The sequence below is a fragment of the Pelodiscus sinensis genome, chromosome 11, assembly GCF_049634645.1.
Source record: "Pelodiscus sinensis isolate JC-2024 chromosome 11, ASM4963464v1, whole genome shotgun sequence".
NCBI classification, from domain to species: Eukaryota; Metazoa; Chordata; order Testudines; family Trionychidae; genus Pelodiscus; species Pelodiscus sinensis.
In genome coordinates, this window is record NC_134721.1 from 15,529,727 (window position 1) to 15,555,715 (window position 25,989).

Genomic DNA, 25,989 nt, shown 5'->3' on the forward strand with positions numbered 1-25,989 from the left:
GAAGGATTAGAGTTAAATTGTCCAGGGTATTTTAACCATACAGAAGAGTCTGAATGCATAAAGTATACAGGGTTCACAAACTGAGTCACTTCCATCTTTTTGCAGCATGTACATTGCTCTGCACGATCAGCTCAGCAACTTTGTCTTATTCCTTATTGCAGAGCTACAATGTAGTAATCCCTAGAGAAGGGGCCAAGAGTTACTTTAAGCTTGGGTACAAGCACTGTCTTTACATGAACAGACAGAGCCATTTGTTCAAAAGCGAAGTGTAGGTTCCAACATGTCAGAGTTACAGGAGTTTACCCCCTAGAAGAGGGACAGTGCCCTAAATAAGGAGCAATGAAATTGTAAAATGCAGGCAAAATGACTGGGTTACTATCTTAGTGGATTGCAGGGAAAGCAGCAGATGTGATATCTTTAATTTTTAGTAAGGCTTTTCACGCAGACCTACTTGACATTCTCTGTAGTAAACTAGGGTAATGTGGTCTAGCTAAAATTAATATAACGTGGCTGACAGACCGTAGTCAAAGAGTAGTTATCAATTGCTTGATGTCACACTCGAAAGGAACATTTAGTCAATGGCATCCTTCTGGGATCAGTCCTGGGTTGGGTACTAGTCAATATTTTCATTAATAATTTGCATAATGTTTATAATTTGCAGCTGACACCAAACTCAAAGGGACTGCAAACACTTTGGAGGATAGGATTAGAATTCAAATGACTTTGACAGATTTGAGAATTGATCTGAATTCAACATAATGAAACACCGTAAAGACAAGTACTTCGCTTAGGAAGGAAAAATCAAATACACAACTACAAAATGGGGAATAACTAGCTTGGCCGTGGTAGGATTTAGGGGTTATAGTATATCACAGATTACTGAGAATTAATAATGTGATGCAGTTGCAAAAAAGACTATCATTCTGGGCACACTAACAGTAGGGTTGTATGTAAGACATGAGAGGTAACTGTCCTGCTCTATTCAGCACTGGTGAGGTTTCAGCTAGAGTACTGTATACAGTGCTGGAAGTCACACTTTAAGAAAAAGGTGGGCAAATCCGGAAGAGTCCAGAGGAGATCACAAACCTGATTAAAACCTGACCTATAGGGAGAGGTTTTTAAAGAACTGGATACATTTTAATCTTGAGAAAACAAGACCTGGAGGGAGGGAGGGACGGGGGGGCGGGGACGGAACAGAAGAAGGAAGAATCCTGGTAGTCTTCACATATGTTAAAGGCTTTTGTAAAGAGGAGAGTGATTAGCAGTTCTGCAAATCTTCTGAAGGTACTGGAAAAGAAGTCATGGGTTTTATCTGCAGCAATGAATAGTTAGGTTAGATACTAGGAAAAACTTCCTAAATATAAAAAGGTGGTTACCTCTGGAATAGGGTTCCCAGGTAGGTTGTGTAATCCACAACCCTGGAAGTTTTCAAAAACAGGTTAGGTGAATATCCATCAGGGATGGTTTAAGTTTGCTTGGTCCTGTCAGAGTGCAAGAGGCTGGATTTATTGACTTTTCTAAGTCCCTTCCAGCCCTACGTTTGTGACTTTATGGTAATAGATACAGCTCCCGTTGGAATGTCTGCCCTTATACAGGCAGTCCCCGGGTTACATACAAGATAGGGACTGTAGGTTTGTTCTTAAGTTGAATTTGTATGTAAGTCAGAACTGGCGTCTAGATTCAGCCGCTGTTAAAACTGACCAGCAGCGGCTGAATCGGACACGCCTGGGGCAGAGCAGCTGGGGTGCTGCTGGGTTGGTCCAGTAGCACCGCTCCTCGGCGCTGTGGGACCAACCTGGCAGCGCCCCAGCTGCTCTACCCCAGGCATCGGCGAGAAAAGCCTGGTCTGCTGGGGGGGGCACACTACCTGCACCCCCCCCCCCCCCAGCAGACCAGGGTGACGCGGAGCGGCTTTTCTTGCTGCGGAGGACGTGGGCGGCGGGTCCGCGGCGCATCTCGGCGGTCCCGCCACCCGCGTCCTTCGCGGCGAGAAAAGCCGCTCCACATCTCCCTGGTCTGCTGGGGGGAAGCACCGCCAGAGGCGGTGACAGTGGGGGAGGCACCCCGCACTAGCGGGGCCCCCCCAGTTCATAACTAGGGGTCCGACTTAAGTCGGACTGACGTAACCCGGGGACTGCCTGTATTCTTACTAACCAGAGCTTAAGACAACAGCCTCACCTGTTCATCTCAAGAGCTCTGCACTACAGCCTGCTCTGGTCTGAGCAGACACTTGCATTGAGGGAAAAAAAGAGCGGGATTTGAAGTTAGATCCAGACTGAGTACGAGGGCCTGAGGCACTAGTACTTACTGAGTTGTGGAGTGAAGCCGTAATTAGGAAGGTTGGGGCTTTCTTCCTTTGAGTATATTGTAATAGCAATACTTGAGCCCTGGCACTAAATGGCAGTTACTTTCCATGTTTAAAGTTTGCCACCAAACCAAGTACTGTATTATGGCTTCAGAGGGCCAAATCAGAAGTGTGCTGCACCAGGAATTTGAGGTGGTCATCACTTTGGATTAGAGTGAGCAAAATACAGAAAAACCTCTCCCTCCACATTCAGGTGGAGTATTCCAATCCATTGGGCTCTGATGTGTGCATTCCTCCTCAAAGGAGGAGAATTCACCTCTAACATGCTCAAAGAGTTCTCAGGAGATGGTTCAGGTTATTTTGTTCACACTTATTGGCTCTTCTGTAAAAATCTCTACAGAAAAGTTTCTAGAGAATTTAGTCCGTTCACCTTCTAATCACTTGGAATAAGGGTATTAACTATAGCTTTGATCCTTTGCCATTGAGTTCAGTGGGTGGATTGATTTTTAGTGAGAACTGGATCAGGTTCCCAGAGGCAGAACACTAATAATTAAGGCTGTGGGCAACAAAAGCACAATGCACATTTTCTCAAATGTTTCTTTTCCCTTAGTCATTTTTATAGAAGGCAATCAGGTGCATAGTCACTCAGGACATCGGGCTTCTAATTTAGGAATATCACTATTGTATAAATGTATCTTGCCTTGCAGGGTTTCATGACTTTTTGAGCATTTGAGGGTTCCCTCCTCACCCCCCCTTTTTAAAAAAAGAAAATAGACTACTATCACATAGAATTTGACTTCCCACTGTTTGAAAGTACTTATTATTCTTGCTGTTTCTAATATGACTTGTTAATGCTAATTTGCCAGATATTTTCAAAATGAAGACTATCGAGGCACTGTTGCAATTCCATGCTTCAGTTGGTGGACCATCAATATACAGTAGCTATACACACAGCAACCCTTCCCCCCCCATCAGTATGCCTCTGCTGAAAGTATGAATGAAAACAATCTCTTTCTCCTGTGACTGTACTTCAAGATTTTAATGAAAAAGGACTGTACCTGATGTGAAGGATAAAATCCAGCCACAATAAACAATACTTAAAGTTGTCGAATTTAATATTAATATGCATATTAGGAACAGGGCAATCATTGCATTTCTTCTGAGATTAAAAAAATCAAGTATTTTTAGGATAACAGAATGTGGTTAAAGGGTGGTGTGTGTGTGTGTGTGTTTAAATAGTTTCTTTGGAATATGAGAAGCATGAACACTTAAGCTTTTCCTGCAAAAATACTAAAATGACACCATAATTTTATTTTTATGACCTGTGTCTATGGGGGAAAAAAAACAATAAAATGATTCAACTCAAAAGGCAGGCATTATTTGGAAAGATTGTTAGACCTTAAACATCTTTTGGGATTAAGTTTCCTGCAGTTTTCATCCTTGTTTATGCCTTTGCTTCTATTAGCAAGCTCACATTTTCAGATTTGAGAGATACACTATGCTCTTAAACTATGACTGTCACTTGCTTTATTTTAAACTTAAAATTTCCCCCAAAATATACATCTAAATCTTATGAACAGTAATTCCCTTCCCCCCCCCCCCCCCCCCCCCACACACACACACCATGTATAAAATATTTTATATTCAGTTTTTTAAACAAATACTTTAGTTGCATTTTTGGACATTCTCACTAATCAGGAATACATTTTAATGTGATGCTTAGAAAAAGTGCCCTTTTAATGGGTTAGCTATAGGCATCCTGGTTGCTTATCATTTGACTTTAGTGAAATATAAGGGTTATGTTTTTGGAAATCTCCCACACACTGGGGCCTAATTATGCCAGTATAAAATTTTAGATTTATTTTTTAAACTGTGCAGCTGGGGTGGGTGGGTGGGTGTGTGTGTGTGTGTACATGGTAACAACACAAAGTTACAACTTGGATATCTATCCAGGCTTTACATATCAAAAATAAGTCTGTCTTGCTTAGCAGCATGTTCTTACAGTTTCTGCAAAAATGGCAACAATTGTTTAAAAAGACTGGAACTGATTCCAGTTTTAACTCAAATAGAAATCAGAAATGCTCCATGGAAGCCAGTGAAGCTATACTAATGAAAATTAATGATTAGAGAATCCAAGCCTACAATCTGCAGAACAGTTCACTAAAAAGATACTAGAAATATTGCAAGATTGTTATGGGAGTGATGACTTAGCACCTATTCACACTGTGCTAGAGTGCTGGAATCCCTCCTCTCCACCAAAAACACATGATGAATTCTAAAAGTCTTGCACATTTTAAGTGGAAGCACATAAAGATGCTGCTGCCAAAGTTGCTGCTTTTTCTTGACTACAGTTTCAGTTTGCCTTGGTCCTTATGGCATCTAGGTCCTGTGCTTTCATATCAACTCTTAAAGATACTCAGTCTTTTCCTTGTTACACATTTCACTTTTGGTCCTATATGCTGTAGCCATAGTTTTCCATTTCAGTGCCACTACTAGTGGCACTGAAATACAAAATGACTTGGATTTAGTGAGCTTGTTTATGCAAAATTCTTTGCCATGCTAACCTGCATCTCCCAAATCAGTGTACAACACAAGTAGTTCTATTATTTGTATACCTTGTAAATTGATCAAGTTGTCATGTGGCATGTCTCTTCCAAATGAATTTAATGAATGTAGTACTCTTTAGTCCAGTACAAGCGTTCCTGCAGTGATTGCTATATTGAGAATATACCAGAAAAGGGCTTCATAAACTCAAAAGGGAAGACACAAGTAATTTCTCACAATTCATTAATGCAGCATTTAAAATCATTTTCTGAAAGATTGATTGTGTGAGTTAAACTAGCCTCCTCTCCCCTCCCCCAGCAAGTTTAACTTATGCAGCTGTTAACCCATTCACACACTTGATTTAGCTGCAATCCAAAGGGATTTTTGTAAGGACACTATTGTTGCAAAACTTCAAGTTCAAAGCAATACCAGTCCATCCTTCAACAGCAAACACTCAATTCTGTTAATGCCAGGTGATTTTTTTTTTTTTAATGCAGGTGATTTTGGCTTTTAACTCTTCAACTTGTATTTGCTGGGACAAATGAAAAATAACTGGCATCCTTCATTAAAGACTTCTTTTTCTCCTAGAAGTAGGGAATTTTTAATACCTATAGCTTGATAGGTAGCACTAGAGGTTAATAATTAACATTGTTGTTCTTGGTCATTATACCAACCTGTTAATACACCTCCTATATATATTGCTGTGCTGATGACTTAATTGTGCATGCACACAATGTTATTTGCACAGCTAGATATATATACATCTTTGTACCTGGTAGCAGAACTAAAATACAGGATCTTTTGCTCCCATCCCCAAATAGTCAACACCTATGTAGTCCCTAACATTGCAATCTCACTTACTTTAGTATTAGGACTTCTTTTGTAACCTGCAAGATGCCACTATAGGGCAATATATTCAATATTTGATCAGGTTGCCCCTTCAGGATGGAATGTGGAATCAGTGACTTACAGCAGGGTGGCCAATTCCAGTTTTGGAACTGCTTACTAATATATAACATGATGTATTATGCACCTGGATATGGAAGCTTCCATGCAGAGTAGCTCTACCTCCCATAACATCACTGGCTTCCTAAATCTGTTCTGGAGCAGATCAGTACCCCTATTTCCCTTGAAAACCCTGCAGCATGGCATTGTGACTTATAGGGCAGCAGGAGCATTGGAAGGCTGGTTGTTTTGTTTTTATTAAAAGCATTGGTACAAGAAGGCAGAAGTATGGTGAAAGACTAAACAAACATTAATATATTATTCACAAAACCTATTCCTTTTTTTATTTTGTTTTTTCCCCTTCCCCTGGGACCACCAGTTATGCAATAAAGATTCCAGGACTTTTAAAATTAAAATGTTTTAGACCAATCTGATAGCTTTGGAATTACTGGATAGAGCATGCAGCTTCTGCAAAAAATCCTAGATGTGGGGGGTTTTGCTTTTTATGTTTAAAAAAAAAAAAGTAGTCACACACTATTTGTCCTAATGTATCAAAATACTTGGCCCAGTTAGCCACTGATTGTCCGTGCTCAGGTCCTAAGAGAGCCAGTAGCAGAGAAAAGCTCAGGACCTCCTCCCAACAGCTGTGAGGAATGGCTCCTGATGCAGTTCCAGTCTATTTTAACAACTGCCCTTTGCTCTCATCAAGTTCAGTGGAAGTTGGGAAACGGAGCATACACAGGAGAAACTCACTGACTTTCATATTCATTCCTAAATAAAGACAGTTATTGGCATCAGTTGAACAGAGTATTTCAAGTGGTATCATTACTATTATTCTGTTTTCCTAACTTTGGTTCCCTACCAGGATCTCTCTTTTTCAAATAAAAGTTCTGAGTACACTGTTTTCATGTGTGATTCCTGGATGGTGAATCTGCAAGATGATCCCTAGTTTGACCATGCACTTTTGAAAACCAAGAGAAGGCTAACATTAAAGCAGGCTTTGCCTTCAGCTAAACACTCTTGTTCTGATTCCTTAGGACTGTGCACATTACAGGTTTTCTTATGAAAAATGTACATGTAACAATCCTGAAAATCACCATCTGGAATCACTCGTTGCATATGGGCATTTACAGCACACTTACTGCCTGCAACTCTTGAGTACCATAAAGAATTGTGCTACTATTAACAGGTTGCCTAGCCATTGCCATTAGTTGCTTTAATCATTTCTGCTAGAAAAGGGATCTTTTTGTTTCATTTTATTTTCTTGGGTTTTTCCAAACTTATTTTTCTATTAAGATTGTAAACACTGTAGTATGCAAAAAAAAAAAAGGGGGGGGGGGGAGAAGAGGCTATGTTTACACTACAACGATCTATTGGAAAAAGGTACGCAAATTGTCTACACTGGGCCAAATTTCAGAAAAGCCTCTTCTTTCGGAAGGGCCCTTTTTCCTCGTGGGAGAAAGAAGATGGCTTCTGAAAGAGCACGTCTACTCTTCCACCAAAAAAAAAAAAGTGGAAGAGCAAGTGCCTTCCCTGGACGTGGTGGGGTTTTTCTGGGATACCAGAGGTATCACAGGAAAACCCCGTAGTGTAGACATAGGCAGGTGGGAACTGCACCTTAATCTGAAGGGAGGGAGTAACCCATCCTACAAGGTGACTCCACCTCCTGCTACCAGTCATCTCACTGAGTGGGATTTTCAAAAGCACCCAATTAACATAAGTCCCACTGAAAGTCAGTCACATCCATAATATATAGCACCATCAAATCACATTGCAATGAACAGCAAACACAACACACAAGTCAGTGGCCAGCAATCTTCCTCCATGTTTTGCAGTCCTCACCTAACCTTGGAGTATGCCATGCTGCATTCCCACCAAGTCAGCAGCATTGTAGAACTACACTTACCAAGGGAAGCTTCTGCCCCTAGTACCTGTCCTTGAGAAACTCTTTCCTTTGCTCATCCAATCCACAGGTCCCATTAAATCAAGGTTTTTCTTGTATCACTCAAGTTAGGCTGTAAATTCAGGCAATTATCTCCTTGTTAGTCATGTGCAACATATAACTAATGTACAGCAATTGCATTTCAATTCAATGCAAAAAGCATCTTAAGTCTCCCTCCTATAAGAGTACATGTCTTGCATGCACACAGCAAGACACTGACAAACAAGAGGCTCTGGCAATTTCATGTTACACTGCACGGTAACCCGTTTTGCTTCACCTAGTGTGTCACTAGTTGCAAGTTAAATTCTCTGTCAGATCCCTAAATGATGTTTAGCATTGCATGTAGTTACATTATCTAGGTTTTGGCATGCTCAATGTCTCCTGAGATTTAGGTAGAAATATATTTGCCTTTTCATCAGAGTTAGGTGTCACCGTTGAACTTAAAGAGATAAGGTGTATGAGAGGTCTCTTATCAGATTAATTTCTGTTGGTAAAAGAGAAGCTTTCAAGTTGCACAGAGCTCTTCTTCAGCCTGGGAAAGATGCTCAAAGCATCACAGTGGGAACAGATCGTTTACCACAAATAGTTAACTCCATGTCCTGAGAGATCATTCAAGGTTAACTACTCATGCTAAACAATCTGGGTACAGGCAGTCCCCTAGTTACGCGGATCCGACTTATGTCGGATCCACAGTTACGAACGGGGCCCTTCCTCTCCCTGGTCTCCAGCAGACCAGGGAGAGGAAGCAAAGTGGCGGAACACGCGGGCAGTGGCTTGGCTCTGCTTTGCCCCCCCCCCCCCCCCCCCGGTCTGCAGACCGAGGGGACGGGGGGGGGGCAAAGCAGAGCCAAGCCGCGGAGCACGCGGCCAGCTGACAGCCCAGACCAGGGGGCGGAGGGGCAAAGCAGAGCCAAGCCGCGGAGTATCTGGGCTGTCAGCTGATCGCGCGCTCCGCGGCTTGGCTCTGCTTTGCCCCCCCTGCAGACCAGGGGGACGGGGGGCAAAGCAGAGCCAAGCCGCGGAGCACGCGGACAGCGGACAGCCCAGACACATCTGGGCTGCCCGCGTGTTCCGCCGCTTTGCTGCCCGTCCCCCTGGTCTGCAGACCAGGGGGACGGGGAGCAAAGCAGAGCAAAGCCACGGAGCCCAAGGGCAGCAGGACAGCCACGGCGCGTTTGGGCTGTCCCGCTGTCCCCGTGCTCCGCGGCTTTGCTCCAGACACCTGTGGTACAGTAGCTGGGGCGCTGCCAGTTGGTCCCGTAGCGCCGCTCTGGGCGCTACTGGACCAACCGGGCAGTACCCCAGCTGCTCTGCCCCAGGCGTCCTGATTCAGCCACCGCTGGTCAGTTTCAGCAGCGGCTGAATCAGGACGCCTGGGGCAGAGCATCTTGGGTGCTGCTGGGTTGGTCCAGTAGCGCCGAGGAGCGGCGGCGCTACTGGACCAACCCAGCAGCACCCCAGCTGCTCTGCCCCAGGCGTCCCCAAGTCAGCCGCTGCTGAAACTGACCAGTGGCTGACTACAGGAACCCCTGCCCCGGAGTTCCTGGAATCAGCCGCTGATCAGTTTCAGCAGCAGCTGACTTGGGGATGCCTGGGGTTCTTAAGTTGAATCTGTATGTAAGTCAGAACTGGCGTCCAGATTCAGCCGCGGCTGAATCTGGACGCCAGTTCTGACTTACATACAGATTCAACTTAAGAACAAACCTACAGTCCCTATCTTGTACGTAACCCGGGGACTGCCTGTAGTTCAAAAGCTTGTTTTTCCATCAATAGATGTCAGTCCAATAAAACATACTATCTCACCCCATTGTCTTTCTAATATCCTAGGACCAACATGGCTAAAACAACACTGGAAACAAGCTATGTCTTTATCTCTTTGCAGGATAGCTTCAGAACAAAAATCTCTGCATCTACTGCTAATTTTTCAAACAATTCAGTCAGGTCAATATCAGGGAAGTCCTAATGACTAATTTTTTATCCATCAAGGATATTGCTTCCCCCCACCCCCCCGCCCGGGCCTTTTTTTCCTTCATCAAGGGCTATTTAACAATTTCTTCAACATCACCGTTAAAGAGGGTTAGTAATAGCATGCAGCCGTGCCAGATACCAATCCTCAAGTCAAACTACCAAAGAAATTCTGCCTCCAGAGATTTTATCTTCTTATATTTTCACCAACTCCCACCTAGAGGATTGCTCAAAGGTTCGTGCCCTAAGCTGTCAATACCCTTTAGCAAAAGTTGAAGACCTAGAGCACTTTTCTCATGATTCTCCAGTACTTTCTTGCATAGCAAATACAGACTGACTATTTACACCATAGCGTTGTATGGTTTTTGCCCAGAGCGTACTCTCTCTCATATACAGAATTCTCTTTGGGATGATGTGCAGCAGTATTTTGATAGTGTGTGTCAATGAGATTGTGTGGTAATTTCCTTTTTATGAATAGGAACTATCAGGATTATATCCAAGTCTTGGGCCATTTTTTTTTTTTACAGACTTCCTAATCACATTAACAAGCTTATGATATGCCAGGATGAGTGTCTCCACCATTCTTAATTAGTTCTGTTTATGTGTTATCCACTCCATGAGCTTCATTGCTTTTCAGCATCCATACTGCTTCCACAACTTCCTCAGTCATAGGAGGAGTTTCACTGGGATGTGTGCCATTGGCGCTGACGTTGCGTCTGTCCGGTAAGCTGCCAGTGGAAAACATACAGAAAATCCCCAAACCCACAAGCCTAGAGGTGTTTACTGACAAAAAGTGTCAAGTGCTTGAAAACTGCTCCTTGTAAAAAGTGGCAAAGGTCATGGTGGGGGCAAATATGAACAGGGCTTTAGCAGGGTAATTAGAGGGCCACTACTGGGCAAACACCAGGACTACCCACCTCTTGGGAGGTGGAAGGCTGATAAAGGGGAAATGCAAAAGGATCTGGGTTCTCTCTTCCCAGGATTTGGGGGGAGCAAACAGGTGTTACTGTGTTGCTGTCATTTTAGGCTGAGTCCTTGCAACAATAAATGGTTCCGGAGGGGTACCTGAGTTAATCTGTAACAGAAAAAACTTAAACAACAAATAGTCTCATAGCACTTTAAATATTAATAACTTGTAGATGGTGGTATGAGCTTTCATAGGTACAACCCACCTCTGGTCTGTGTGTGTTCTTGTGTGTCCGCTTGGAAGCCCAACAATAGTGGGCTTCCAGGCAAACCACCAACAGGATAAACTGATACAGATACATACAGATCTCCTCTGCTACTTTCACTTCCAATGTAGAACTGATTTTGTTCAAATTATATAAGTATCAGCAATAGTTACCCCCAAGTGTTTAGCGAAATCATATTTTTCCTATGAGGAAAAATTTTGGAATAGTCTTGATAGTTTAATAGGCCTTCATAGCAGCATTTACTGCAAAGGAGTTCTGTATATCAATGTTCTGTTATTCAAGACAATCTTTTCCAATTTAATGAGTCCATCTCTGTATGTCATACAGGAAAATTGCTTTTTGCAGATTCACTTCTCTTGGATTTTACTCTTAACTTCCCTTCTTTGTTGATCACATAACTCTCTAATCTTCTCTGTGATCCAAGGCTGCTGCTTTGAGGAAACGGATCCAAGTCACTATAGTGCTGCAAAAGTTGTTATGCTCTCTTTGATCTATGTAACCTATACAGAGGTCAGCAGCTTTTAGCCTTTATTCAATCCACCTCTTAAATTCCACTTGTCTGCTGATGGGATTTTCAAAATGACAGTTTTGCTATAATTCTGCTCCCCCACTGAACTCCAGAGGGAGTAGATACAGGACAATACAGAATCCTTTGGAAAATCCCTTCCAAAGTGTTTTGCTTCCTTATCTATATTTTCCCCAACTATTTGTTTCATGGAGTTAATGACAGCAAGAATAGATGGATAAACACATGACATGCAAGAATTTGTGTGTTTCTAGAACCATTTTAAACTACAGTGAGGCAAAGAAGAGCCGAATTTTGCTGAATGACTGTGGTTTCTCTGGCAGTCATTGGGTGCTGGAAGCACTAAGCGCAGCATGGGATTGAACCTGTTTTGAAAAGATCAGTAAAGATGTTTGTTTCCCTAAAGCAGGTTTTTTAAACAACCCATACATTGTTCAAAGAAAAGAGGCTGAGAAGAACCTGTCCATGGCAAAGTCACAATAGCTTCCCTGCATTAGGTGGGGGAAGTTGTTGTGCTGAAATGCCATGCAGGGGGGCTTCATGCTGGTGTGTGCCATAGTGTTCTACTCTGCAAGTCCCTATCCATGGGCAGTAGGGTTATAGTGCATGGAATCAAGCTGCAGGAGTGAACAGTATCTGCCATTAGATCAAGAAACTGGGGAAAAAAATGTGCAGAACCAGCCATAAGGACCCCAACTGCAAACCAATAATCATCAAGCAAGATGCACAGCCATGCTGTGCCAAGCCTACAGGCAGCATCCATCAGCACATTATCTAGGCATGATTGGTTGTTTGAAACACTAAAGGAAATCTCTTACAGGTATAAAGCAGTAGAACAAAAGCAAAGCTTACATTCATATTTAGCTGTACTCCAGTATGCTCCCCCTGCCCCCTCCACATACACACATCAATCCTGGTTGCTTGTTAAGTTCAAGTAGCAGCTTTGGTTTTATGAATATTTAGACTCCTATGACTTGCTGCCTTTCCCTCCCCCCTCCCCCCTGCTGATTCGCACACTGGTACCAGACTGTCATTCACACAAACATTAAAATGGGCTAGAGCATCTGAAGGCAATCAGAATTTGCTTTTTGATTTATATTGGATTTTCATTTATAGCTTCATCCCAGCTGCCCTAAAGCCAGATGGGATTGGAGGCAATAATATGTGACTCTGTTTAGAATATTTTTCAGTTAAAAAAAAAAGAAAATATAAATCTCTGCAGTAGAAAATAACTTACCTAGAGAAGAGAAACTGTCATAGTTAGCTTCTAAAGCCATATGTCTGTAATGTTTAGAGATGAGTATTCCATTCAATAAAATCAGAAAAGTACCCTTCCACAAGTTGGGCTATAAATGTAATGTACAAATGATGGGATATAAGCATTAAACAAGCAAAGGGATTAGAATTGCAATTTGAAGTCCTGGTATAGTCAACAGTTTATCAAAAGCTAGTAAAGTCTACATAGGTAAAATTTTATACGTATAGGATACATGTAGCCAAGGTGAAGGTAAACTATTCATTTGAAATTCATAATAATTATTCTCTGTTTCTGGATATTCCATGGGAAAGGCATTTGCATTTATGCAAGGAAATGTGAATAGTGTAAATATGCTTTTGATTTTTATTTTATTTATTACTCTTTCAAATAATGCATGTACTTCAATTATATTGCTTAGTTGTGATTTGATAATACTTATGTTCTGTGACTGGACAAGCAGACTAGCAGAATTTAGTACAAATACTGATGCCTGAGACCTTGACAGATTTTCTCTGAGCATTTTTACCAGTAAACCTTTGCTTGAATGTTCACAGGGAAGCCTCCCTGAAGAGGTACAAGAACATGGCAGAAACAAGCTCTAATTTATCAAATTAATATTAGCAACTTTAATTTAAATTGTAATTTAATCCATTAACTCATTATTTTAGAAAGTAAATGTATATTCTTGTATTCCAGTGTAAAAGTAACTTCAGTGCTGTTCTTACAGACTTTCCCTCAATTTGTCAGAGTTCATTTGAATGGCCATACTGGGTCAGACCAAAGGTCCATCTAGCCCAGTATCCTGTCTGCCAACAGTGGCCAATGCCAGATGTCCCAGAAGAAGTGAACAGAACAGGTCATCATCAAATGATCCCTCTCCTGTCATCCATTTCCTGACCTCCATGAATTTATCTAGTTCTCTTTTGAACCTTGTTAAAGTCCTGGTCTTCACAACATCCTCTGGCAAGGAGTTCCACGGACCAGCTGCGCTGCATGAAGAAAACTTCCTTTTGTTTGTTTTAAATTTGCTACACATTAATTCCATTTGGTGAGCCCTAGTTCGTTTCTGAAAGATGAAGAAATCAGTCCTTTCCTTACAAGCTAGAATGTGGGAGATCTCCCAACCCTTCTATAGGCCATGTCTTCACTTGCTGTGCAGGAGATCGGTCTTCTGGTGTTAGACTGAGTGGGTCTGCACACTAAATAGAGCACCGAAGGTGACTCCAGTTGGTGCCAGTACGCCCTTAATGCTTAGAACTGCAAGGAAGCAGACAGGAGTATTTGCTCCTGTTGGCCGCCCTCTGTGATGACAGCATCAAGCTTGGCTTAAGCCAACTCCAGCTATGTATTTTATATAGCTGGAGTTGCGTACCTTAACCTGACCTTCCTGGTCTAACGTAGACCTGGCTGCAAATAAGTCGTAACTGCCTGCCAGAATCTGGTCACAACATCCCCTCTACTTTATAGACTGCAAAACAAAACCTGGTATGTATTGGGCACTTACCCCTATTGTTCAAAGTGAATACTGCAACTTAAGAATAGGGATGTGAATGGAATGAACTTAGGGAAAACTTCCTAACTGTAAGAACTGTAGGACAATAGAAGAGACTGACTCTTAAGGGTGTGGCAATTTATTCATTGGAGGATTTCAAAAGGAGGCTGGACAGCTGTTTTGGTTGTTTTAGACCAAGGTGGGCAACTAAGGCCCACAGGCTGCATCTGGCCTGTCAAACCTTTTAACTCAGCATAGGGTCAGAAGCTCGCCCTGCTCCATGTCCATTCTGTGGTTCCTACGCTAAGGGCAGCCAGAGGGCTCTATACACTGCTTTTGCCTCAAGCCCTGGGTCTGCAGTTCCCATTGGCTGGGAAACGTGGCTAGTGGGAGCTGCAGAGGACAGGGCAACATGGAGAGCCAACTGGCTGCTTGTGTATAGGAGTCAGAGGGAGGAAATGGAGCTGCTTCTAGTTGCTGCTGGAAGCAAGCATCGCCCTGTGCTTGAATCCTTGATTGTCCTCCTCCCCCCCACACACACCCAAACTGCCTCCTCTCCAGAGCCTGCATCCCCAGCTGAAGTCCTCACCTCCTCGCACATCCCAACCCTCTGCCCAGCCCAGCACACACTCCAGCACCCCGAATTCCAAACTTCTGGCCCCTCCCCAGAGCCAGCACCCCGAGCCAGAGCCCCTCACTGCCCCCTGAATCCCAGGCCTCAATTTTGTGAGAATTCATAGCTCAGCTTGCAAGTTCCATACAGAAATGTGGTCCTCAGGTCAGAAAGTTTGCCCACTCCTGTTTAAACCCAACAAATCCTGCATCTTTGCAGGCGGTTAGACTGGAAGGTGCCTTCTAATCCTATGATTCTATACTGTGTGGCTGTGTCTACACTGGCCACATAACCCGTAATAGCTATGGAAATGAGAGAAGTCAGAATAGGGAAATGCGCGGGGGATTTAAATATTCCCCGCGGGATTTAAATAAACATGGCCGCCGCTTTTTTTCTGGCTTGGGGAAAAGCCGGAAAAGAGCGTCCAGACTGGTGCGATCCTCCAGAATAAAGCCCTATTCCGGAGGATCTCTTTTTTCCTTGCAAGTAGGAAAAAGAGATCCTCCGGAATAGGGCTTTATTCTGGAGGATCGCGCCAGTCTGGACGCTCTTTTCCGGCTTTTCCCCAAGCCAGAAAAAAAGCGGCGGCCATGTTTATTTAAATCCCGCGGGGGATATTTAAATCCCCCGCGCATTTCCCTATTCTGACTTCTCTCATTTCCATAGCTATTACGGGTTATGTGGCCAGTGTAGACACAGCCTGTATGTATTTAGGTAACACTGGCGTAAGGAATCCATTTGTTCTAACTAATACTTATTACGATCGGGTGATCCAGTGGTCTTTTTTGATCTGCAACTGGGATGTGTGAATAATTTTGCCATGAGAGCTAGGTCCTAGCGGAAATCCAGAAAAGGGCTGTTTTTTCATGAAATAGAATAATACTTGGAACATCCTTCCCTGCTTTTGGATAAAGGTTGAAGTGGAGGGGTGATAAAAGAAGAACATGACTGAGAAGGGATATTTCTGAAAATCATTACCTGGTTTGTTCATACTGTGGCAGCCTAAGAACGTGTACTAAAGATTTAACAGCCTTGCTAACGCATGGTGTGCTGTTTCTCCATTTCCATTTGTCCTTTTTCAGATCTCATACTTTTACACCTGCTTTCTAATTGAAGGTAACTAAGATAAGTACATCTAATTGGGCGTTTTCTCATCCACAATTCCCCTACAGAATGAATTCCCCAAGCACCCTCAGTTAAGGTGAATGTTATCATATTCCTTATCATATAAGCCTAAGTGTCTCCTGGCAAATTTCCAGAAGAGGAATTTTGATGCCCTTACTTGGCCTTGTCCCATTCCTTACAGTTATTGAAATCAAAGGAACCTGAGTATCTGACTTATACTGCAGTGACTTATGTAACTCCTTTTGCTGATGAGTTTAAGGAACTTGATCTGACAATGTCAGCATGCTCAAAACACACATAAGCAACAAGCCAAGGTAATTCCTACCATAAATATCACTGAAGACAAGAAGTCTATGTGGCAGCATTATTGCAACCATAACGCTGTAGGATTCTGAGCTGGAGAAACAAAATATATTAGTGTTGGAATGAGACTTGTGAAGCCATGAAAATAAATGGTGCTCTGACTGTCTACCTCGAGACATTGGCTGGTTTGGTGCTGCGTGTCTACAGGAGAATCTCCCTCCTACCACCAAGAATGAGGCTGTATAAAATTGTGGGTAACACTAAGCTTTGATTGCACACACACACATGCAATTCACAACGTACAGGGTAAATTATATATCAGTAGGTTTTCACATACAGAACTCTCTTTTTATAGTGTTTTGGTTTGGGGTTTTTGCTTTAAAAAAAAAAAGCAAGCATCAGGAAATTTTCTGTGAAGAGCCTCACATATGCCGTGAAAGCACATTTAATGACTCAAATTTTAATAGAATGAGTTTTCCCAAGTAATGTCAAATATTTTACTTGAATTCAAAGGCTCTCTTTCATGGGTAACTTCAGTCTAATGTGACACCTATGTTCACAAGCTTTGCATTGTAATTAGGAAATGCTGTAGATACTGTACCCGTAGATGTGGAATGTAAACAGCTAGCTCATGTGATCTGCAGTGGATTGATGCAATTTCTGGATTCAGATTCTGAAAGACCCTGGGGAGATTGTTCCATGTATATTTAAAAAACCTTTTTCATTCACACAAACACATTAAATGGACACTGAAGTTAGTATATTATGTAGATCTATCGTCCATTGTTTTAATAGGCTGGAGAGCGTATCCTATCATCATCATAAGATCTAGCCATTAGAGATGTAAAATCCCATTTAATCAGTTAACCAGTTACACATTGGCTGTGTCTACATTGGCATCCCTTTCCGGAAAAGGGATGCTAATGAGAAACATCGCAATTGCAAATCTGCGGGGGATTTAAATATCTCCCGCAGCATTTGCATTTACATGGCTGCCGCTTTTTTCCAGCTTGGGGTTAAGCCGGAGAAAAGCGCCAGTCTAGACGTGATTCTCTGGAAAATAAGCCTTTTTCCAGAGGATTTCTTATTCCTACTTGAAAGTAGGGTATTTAAATCCCCCGCGGATTTGCAATTGCGATGTGTCTCATTAGCATCCCTTTTCCGGAAAGGGATGCCAATGTAGACACAGCCCTTATGTTTAACTGGTAAACCATTTAAATGGGGGCAAGTGATGGGGGGCAGGGTGGAGCAGCCCCCCGGCCACAGTATGGTGAGCCTGGCCAGACAGGTGGGGAGCAAGCTCAGGCCCACCTCACCACGGCCTGGCAGAGAGCTGCTCCAGTCCAGCCGGGCCACCAGTTAACTGGAACCAGTAAGCATCACCCAGTAAGGCTGATGCTTATTGCTTAAACGGGTTAACCGTTCACATCCCTACTAGCCATTCATATTTTGGGTCAGGAGAAGCTAGAATTGGAGGGAAGTTCGAACCGTGTGGAAGTCTGAGGATGAAGTCAGGTAGCTCACTCATAATGAAGTTTGTTTCACACATGGAAATTTTAAGAACAGATTTTTGAAAACTACACAGTAAAATGCCGTTAGTCCAAAAATGTTCATAATACCCTTCATTGTTTAAATATCATATTGGAAAATTGTATATTAAACCTGTTTTCTGGCCTAACTTAAATTTTATCAGTGTTTAACCTCCATTTTGTACACCAAATCTGTTTGCATTTGTTTTGCTTACTTGGAGTTTCTGATACCGAAGGGTCTGAACTGTAAATTTTTCATTTTTATTGGACTCCCTAGACAAAAGCCGATCATTATTGTTTTGAGTGCAGTTAGATCCTAAAGCAGTAGATCCTATTCTCTCACCTCCTCCACCCCAACTCCTTGAGCCAGCCTGGTGAGTGAGTGTGTAATGGTGTAGAGAGCAAGAGATGAGGGGAGCAGGGGGAATGGAATGAAAGGGGGGGTGCAAGGATGTTCAGTTTTGTGCAAGTAGAAAGCTGGCAACCCTAGGTTACATATGTTTTAATGATTAGTCAGCTAGGACTATCAGAAATAGTTGTAATATGAATCATCTGTAGAAAGGATCAGTTTCATTTAAGGAATTTGGAAATTAATAGAGTTCTTATTTAAAATTTCTTTAGAGAAGAAAGAAATGAATGCACAAAACGTAGATGAAATGAACATAACATCTCTCCTACTTTGCTTTTCAGGGGACCTCTCCAGACACTGATTTGGGTTAATCAACTCATGCAGCAGAATTTGTACAAGCACTTGGAACAAAGGAGAAAAGTAAAGAGACTCTGAAAAAACATCTCCTATATTCTGAATGTGCAAGAGTTACAACCTAAACTTTAATTTTTATTTTTTTTCTTGATACTGCTTTATATATTCAATTTTTTGCTATTTTAGGGGGTTAGGCAGTTGAACTTTCTAGCAAACCAGCATGGCTAGGATTAGATTTGTTTTAATAGCTTGCCTGTTGGTGCTAGAATTGCTAATGAATTCATTAACTGAGCCTTCCATACAGAATAATGAATGTCCACAGCTTTGTGTATGTGAAATCAGGCCATGGTTTACACCACAGTCGACCTACAGAGAAGCTACAACAGTTGACTGCAATGACCTTCGTTTAACAAAAATCCCCAGCAATCTTTCCAGTGACACTCAAGTTCTTCTGTTACAAAGCAACAACATTGCAAAGACCACAGATGAACTCCAACAGCTTTTCAATTTAACAGAATTAGATTTTTCACAGAATAATTTTACTAGTATCAAAGATGTGGGGCTCTCAAATCTGACTCAACTCACTACTTTACATCTGGAGGAAAACCAGATAACAGAAATGACTGACTACTGCTTGCAGGATCTTTGCAATCTCCAGGAACTATACATAAACCATAATCAGATTAGTAGCATCTCTGCAAATGCATTCTCTGGCCTGAGAAACCTTTTAAGACTTCATCTTAACTCTAACAAATTAAAGATTATTGACAGTCGTTGGTTTGATTCTACTCCTAACTTGGAGATTCTTATGATTGGGGAAAATCCAGTGATTGGAATATTAGATATGAACTTTAAGCCACTCTCAAATTTAAGAAGTCTAGTTTTGGCAGGTATGTACCTCACTGATATTCCTGGAAATGCATTAATAGGTTTGGATAGTCTTGAAAGTCTTTCCTTTTATGATAACAAACTGGTCAAGGTTCCTCAGCTTGCTCTTGAGAAAGTTCCAAATTTAAAATTCCTTGACCTCAACAAAAACCCAATTCACAAAATCCAAGAAGGTGATTTTAAAAATATGCTGCGGTTGAAAGAACTTGGGATCAATAATATGGGAGAACTGGTTTCTGTTGATAAGTATGCACTAGACAACCTACCTGAACTTACAAAGCTTGAAGCTACCAATAATCCAAAGTTGTCTTACATCCATCGTTTAGCATTTCGTAATGTTCCTGCTCTGGAAAGCCTGATGCTGAACAATAATGCTTTGAATGCAGTGTACCAAAAGACAGTGGAATCCCTTCCAAACCTGCGAGAGATTAGTATTCACAGTAATCCACTCAGGTGTGACTGTGTCATTCACTGGATCAACACAAACAAAACCAATATTCGTTTCATGGAGCCTCTATCAATGTTCTGTGCTATGCCACCAGAATACAGAGGACAACAGGTAAAAGAAGTGTTAATACAAGATTCAAGTGAACAATGTCTTCCAATGATTTCCCATGACACTTTTCCAAATCATTTGAATTTGGACATTGGCATGACAGTATTTCTAGATTGTCGGGCCATGGCAGAACCCGAACCAGAAATTTATTGGGTCACTCCACTTGGAAATAAAATAACAGTTGAAAGTCTCTCTGACAAGTACAAGCTGAGTAGTGAAGGTACCCTGGAAATCTCGAATATTCAGATTGAAGACTCTGGAAGATACACATGTGTTGCTCAAAATATAGAAGGAGCTGATACAAGAGTAGCTACTATAAGAGTGAATGGAACTCTTTTGGATGGTACACAAGTGCTGAAAATATATGTCAAGCAAGCTGAATCTCATTCAATATTAGTGTCCTGGAAGGTTAATTCCAATGTTATGACTTCCAATTTAAAATGGTCATCAGCCACTATGAAGATTGATAACCCTCACATTACGTACACTGCGAGAGTCCCAGTGGATGTACATGAATATAATCTCACTCATTTGCAGCCATCTACAGATTATGAGGTCTGTCTAACTGTATCAAATATCCATCAGCAAACTCAAAAGTCTTGTGTTAATGTTACAACAAAAAATGCAGCTTTTGCCCTTGACATTTCTGACCAAGAAACCAGTACCGCCCTTGCCGCTGTAATGGGTTCAATGTTTGCTGTGATCAGCCTTGCCTCTCTCTCTGTTTATATTGCTAAAAGATTTAAGAGAAAAAACTATCACCATTCATTAAAGAAGTATATGCAAAAGACATCTTCAATCCCCCTGAATGAGCTTTATCCACCACTTATTAATCTCTGGGAAGGAGACAGTGAAAAAGACAAAGACGGTTCTGCAGAGACCAAGCCAACCCAAGTCGACACATCCAGAAGCTATTACATGTGGTAACTCAGAGGATATTCTGCTTCTGGTAGTAAGGAGCACAAAGACTTTTTTGCTTTATTCTGCAAAAATGAAAAGTTGAAGACTTTTGTATTTTTTGACTTTGCTAGTTTGTGGCAGAGTGGTGAGGACAGGTGGATATTTCAGAATTTTTTAGTATAGCGTATCGCAATTGTTTGACACAAATGGCAGCTTCACCTAGCTTCCAATTTTTTTTTCCTTTTTTTTTTTTTTTTTTTAAGTTGTGCTAAACTTAATGCTGTTCTAACTACAGTATGAATAAAATTAATGATCGGCTGGGGTTACCTTGTGATTCACAGCAAGTTCAACCCCTTTCTTATGAAGCCATCAGTAGAGTACAGTATCCTGCAACAGCTAACATACAGTTTTGAAATGGCATTGAACCAGTTTTATAATACTGCGGTCTAAAGACTCAAACGGAGAAAAGAAGATTAGATCTTCAGTGATGTTAGTTGACTGTACTGTAATGTTGTATCAACTGATTTGAATGTTTTTGACTTTAAACAATGACATTTTTCTTTTTTTGTAATAGTTGAAAGGCTTAGACAAACCTAACAGGCAATAGAAATATGTACATCTGATTTTTTAAAATGTAACAAACTAAATGTTAATTATCATTCTTTTTATTATATCTAGTAGACACTTTTAAAGAATACTAGTATTTTGTTGTGCTTAATTCACCAAACCATGGTGTATAATGAAGGCAAAACTATAATAAATTACAGTTTTGTTCTGATTTTTTTAGAACAGTTGCAATAATGTATGGTTTTTAATTGTCACTAATTTGACTGATCATGTTTTGACATAAAATGTATCCAAATGATCATGTAAAATTATACGGGGAGCAGGGGGTTAGAGTCAATTACAACAGATATTTAATTTTTGTTCTAAATAAGGGATGTTTTTCCTGCACTGTTTCTTCCTCCCCTTCCCCCAGTATTAAAAACAAAATACTGAGCAGTCCTATCATGGGGCATACTCACCACCACAGCACCTTCTGCTGGTAGCACAGGGAATTAGCCTCTCGCTAGTGCCTGTGTCCTCACTCCACCTTCTGGTTCTGGACCCGCATCACTCCTGGACCAGGGCGTTACCTTCAGGATACTGCCCCCTGGCAGTATTCTCTACAGTTGTGTCTCAGTCTCCCTTCCTGAGGGGGGAGGGTATCAACAGCCCTACATCTCTGCACTCCGGGGTCCTCTCCTCTTAATGGAACTCCCTATCCTCCTGTACTCATCATCTAGCCCCTCTCCTCAGGGCCAAACTGTAGCCTGAAAGGGCCACTCATGACTGGCAAGGGTGTGTGGACCTGCAGCCTTCTCCTATCTCTGGCTGTGACTTTGCAACGTTAATACACTCAGGTCTTGCCTCAGGCCCTGCAGCCTGGGAGTGAGGTTAGGCCAGAGCTCCCCAGTTCTGTCTGACTTCTCCCATCTCTGCCCTATCTCAGGCAGCCTCCAGCTTCCCTGGAAGCCAGGTCCCTCCTGCTTCTCAGCTAGAGCAAACGTGTGTGTCCACACCTCCCTCCCAGAGCCCTTCCTAATACTGCCCCCAGCTGGGCCCTAATTGGCAGTATCTCACTCAGTTGTGGGCTTTATTCTCAGTCCTCTCCAAGGCTGGGTTTTACCATAAAAGGGCCAGGGTGGGCAGACATCTCATCACATGTATCTAATCAGAAAGATACCAAGTAGAATAAGGGCTGTAACTGTATCACATGGAAAATCAAAACTGTCTCAGGATACGGGACTGGACTAAAGGACCTCTAGTGGTCTCTCATAACATTCTATTATACAACTACGTATACAGAAAGAACACATATGTTGAATGTGGCACATTTTCTTTTTGGTACACATTCTTGTGTATGGTGTTTGAGTTATACCATCTACATGTTTTGTTAGTCTATAAAGAGCTACCAGACCATTTGTTGTTTTTTAAGTTGATGAAGCAAATAGTTAGCAATCACTGATAATTAAAGAAGAAATATAGTTCAAAATCACTACATCAGTTTTAATCGATGAATCCACAAATATTTACCTATAAAAATCAATTGTTATTTAGATTACTGTCTTTTTTTTTCAATATCAGGGTATTTAAGACTGGTAAAATGTCTTTTGTGGAGTGGGGTTAAACCACCAATATCTGTTTTATAGACTTTCCTATCTGTACTTAAATATTTTACTAAGTGACAGAACAGATTAAGATGGCACAAAATCACAGGCAATGGTGGTGTGAGTACATGAATAATTTAGGCCTGGATTTTCAGGAGCACTCAACAGGGGCCTTTCTACTCCCATTAAAATCCTTGACAAGGACTGTTCATTGTGAGGTCACAAAGGGGACAGTTTCTAATGAAACATCTATTGTAGACATGCCAGATGCCAAGTGAGGAATCAGAAAAAAAAAAATTTTTATTAATCTTCTACTCCCCCCTCTTTACCTTACTCACGAGGCAGCTAATTGCTGACTTTGCAATGATCATTAACTCTGTGAGACTTTATGCATACCAATATTTTTTGAGTTAATGATGAGCACAAATTGTCCAAATGCTGGGAAATGTCATTTTAATTTAACTCAAAAATTATATTCTCCACCACTTTCTGGCATGAAACAGTCCACCTATGTCTCAAGGTCAAAGAAATTCAGACAGTTCTCTCTGAATATGAGAAATAAAGTTTCAGCATCAACCTAAGCACTGAAATAAATTGCTGATGGAACTTATGGAATCTTCATCATTGTCTAACCTGCTCTGAAAAATCTCCAAACGCTGGTCAGGGCCAGTCTACATAGTCCTGTCAGGAGCACAGGGCCCTTAACTAGATGCTCTCTTGGTCCGTTCAACTGATAAGCTGATGTTTACCAGTTAATGGTCCAAGCTACATTTAGCTGGCTCCCAGGGATGCAGCTTTGCTGTGGCAGGACAGCGAAACCACCTTCCCCCGGAGCCAAGTGGGCAAGCGCTGCCTACTCTGCTCCTGAGGAAGAGGGTTGGCTGCCACAGCGAAGTCTGCTCCCTGTGAACTGGGCTGGCAGGGGCAGGCAGCCCCGCTCCCAGGGAGGTTTGGCTGTGGGCTCTGCAATATAAAACTAGACTTTACACTACAGAGCCTGCAGTATGAGTATCCATCTGAGCACTGAGACTGTCAGCGGTTGCATGGTTACCTTAATACACAATTTTTAACATTCATAGTCCCATCCAGGTCTGCAATTCTATGCTTATCTTACATGTAAGGCTCACTGTTGAAAAAGCTTCAATATAATAGTTTTATAGAGTTAATGTACAGCTGCCTAAACCTTACCTTTAAGTAAAAGCATTTGGTAAAACTATGGGTTTTGTGTAAAAAATATATATATATGATGAACTTAATATATTTATGATTATGAAATCTCAAACCTCTACCTCTATGTCTGCTGTATATGGGTTTTTTTTAAAGTTTCTTTTACTTGTAGAAAAGAGAACTGGGAATATATGTTAATTTTGTCATACTCTGCTTCTTAATGTCAATTTCTGCCTCTTTCTTAAGTGCAGCTTAGGAGCAATAACTACCAGCTTGTATAAATGGTGTTGTAACCTTAGAGTTACCTCTTCATTTACAGCAAACCTGATTAATTAAAATTGGGATCTGCCTTGCAGTGGAGATGGATTTTTGAGGTCTTCACTGTAAGGACATAGTTGCCAAAAAAAATTATAGCTTCCCACTTCATTCAAATTGTCTTTTACAAAATAAATCACTGAGCAAATGTCAGATGCTGTAGCATGTGCCTCACCTTCTCTTCAGCCTTCTGCAGCACTGCATTGCTATAAAAGGATACTCAAACTATGAGATGACCACAAAGACCTGAACCTCGTAGCTGAACTGGTGAAGGAGCAGACTAATTTGTGTCTGCAGCTTTTGCAGAGTATAAGGGGTTATGAAACATTGTGTGTTATCTGCTTTCTGTAGCGAAATCATAGCCCAATGGTAGCCTACGCATCCTGAATGGCATTTGTTTCCTTACTAACAAGCCATGAAACTAAGGAAGAAAGTGCAAGAGAAAAAGTCGTGCAGTAATTTTGTCATGCATCTTTCAATTTATAAATTTTCCAGGTTGCACATGCTAATGAGCACAAGTCTTTGGGTGAAAGTTGTGGGTTACTAATTGAAAAGTGAGATGCATCAAGTGCACGGGAAATATCCACAGATAGCCAAGGCCTAAAGGCAATTGTTTTGTAACTCAAACAGAGAAGTTGTGATATATCTACCCTGAAGTGTAAGCCTGCACTCGAGCCCTGATGGAAGGCTAATCCCCCTGGCATCTACATTGCAATTACACTAACCCTATGGCTCAGACACCAGGCTCTCGCATAGCTGAAGGGTCCAAGCCCAAGTCAAGCTGGGACTCAGAATACCAAAACTACCATTTTGCAGCATAGCCACAGTCAGTCCTACATGCCTCAAGGCCTGTGCGTCATCCACAAGTAGCCCACAATTCCACCAGAACTCTATGTTCTCTAGCCCAACAATCTGCAGTCCACTGTATTGAAAATGGAAGCACCTCCGCAACAAACAGCAGCAGGTCATGTTAGTGTTATCCCATTCTGGTCTCATCATTGGCATGCCATCAGAGAGCTTCCTTGGTTTGCAATGATGCTCCCTAACGATAGTAGGCTGGACAATAAAGTTTCCCCACCAAGCATGACATTCCTAGGGCTAGAGTGGCCATATTTTGGGATGGAGTGGCATTAGGAATTCTGAGACATGATTACTCTGGTTCAGGTCTGTGAATTGCAGCGTGGACACCACAACCCTATGCTCGAGCACAGGTCAGAAATTTGCTAGGTTGGTTTAAAACACCATGATAGATATTGCAGCGTAGACACATTCTTATCACTGGTGTTTGGAGAATTTTATATAGTTCTATGGAGAATTAGTTTCTGCTTATAATAATTACCTGGTAAGAGACTAGTCAGACATATCGCACCTGATTGTAATAAATAACCTTCAACTTTGCACATATAATTTTGAGCTCACAGTTTATGGTGTACATAAATACAACTATCTGTACTTCTATTTGACTGTTTCCAAAATGCATATGTCAGTCATTTACAGTAGACCCAACATTCCCCTTCACAACTAGAGGTTTGAGTTAAGACCCTTCCAACTAATAATGTTTTCCCCCATG

The 25,989-nt window shown here is 41.7% G+C and overlaps 1 protein-coding gene and 1 long non-coding RNA gene across 2 annotated transcripts in view; one reads left to right on the forward strand and one right to left on the reverse strand.

Annotated features, from left to right (window-relative positions):
• The window catches only part of LRRN1 (leucine rich repeat neuronal 1), a 45,975-nt gene extending 24,399 nt beyond the window's left edge, over nt 1–21,576 (forward strand). The window contains exon 3 of the mRNA XM_006132797.4: nt 18,431–21,576. Within this exon, the coding sequence (XP_006132859.1) occupies nt 18,664–20,814 (2,151 nt within the window). The 5' untranslated portion in view covers nt 18,431–18,663 and the 3' untranslated portion in view covers nt 20,815–21,576. The remainder of the gene's footprint in view (nt 1–18,430) is intronic.
• Nucleotides 1–25,989, reverse strand: part of LOC142830918 (uncharacterized) — a 342,722-nt gene that overhangs the window by 127,677 nt on the left and 189,056 nt on the right. The gene's annotated exons all lie outside the window — the stretch shown is intronic.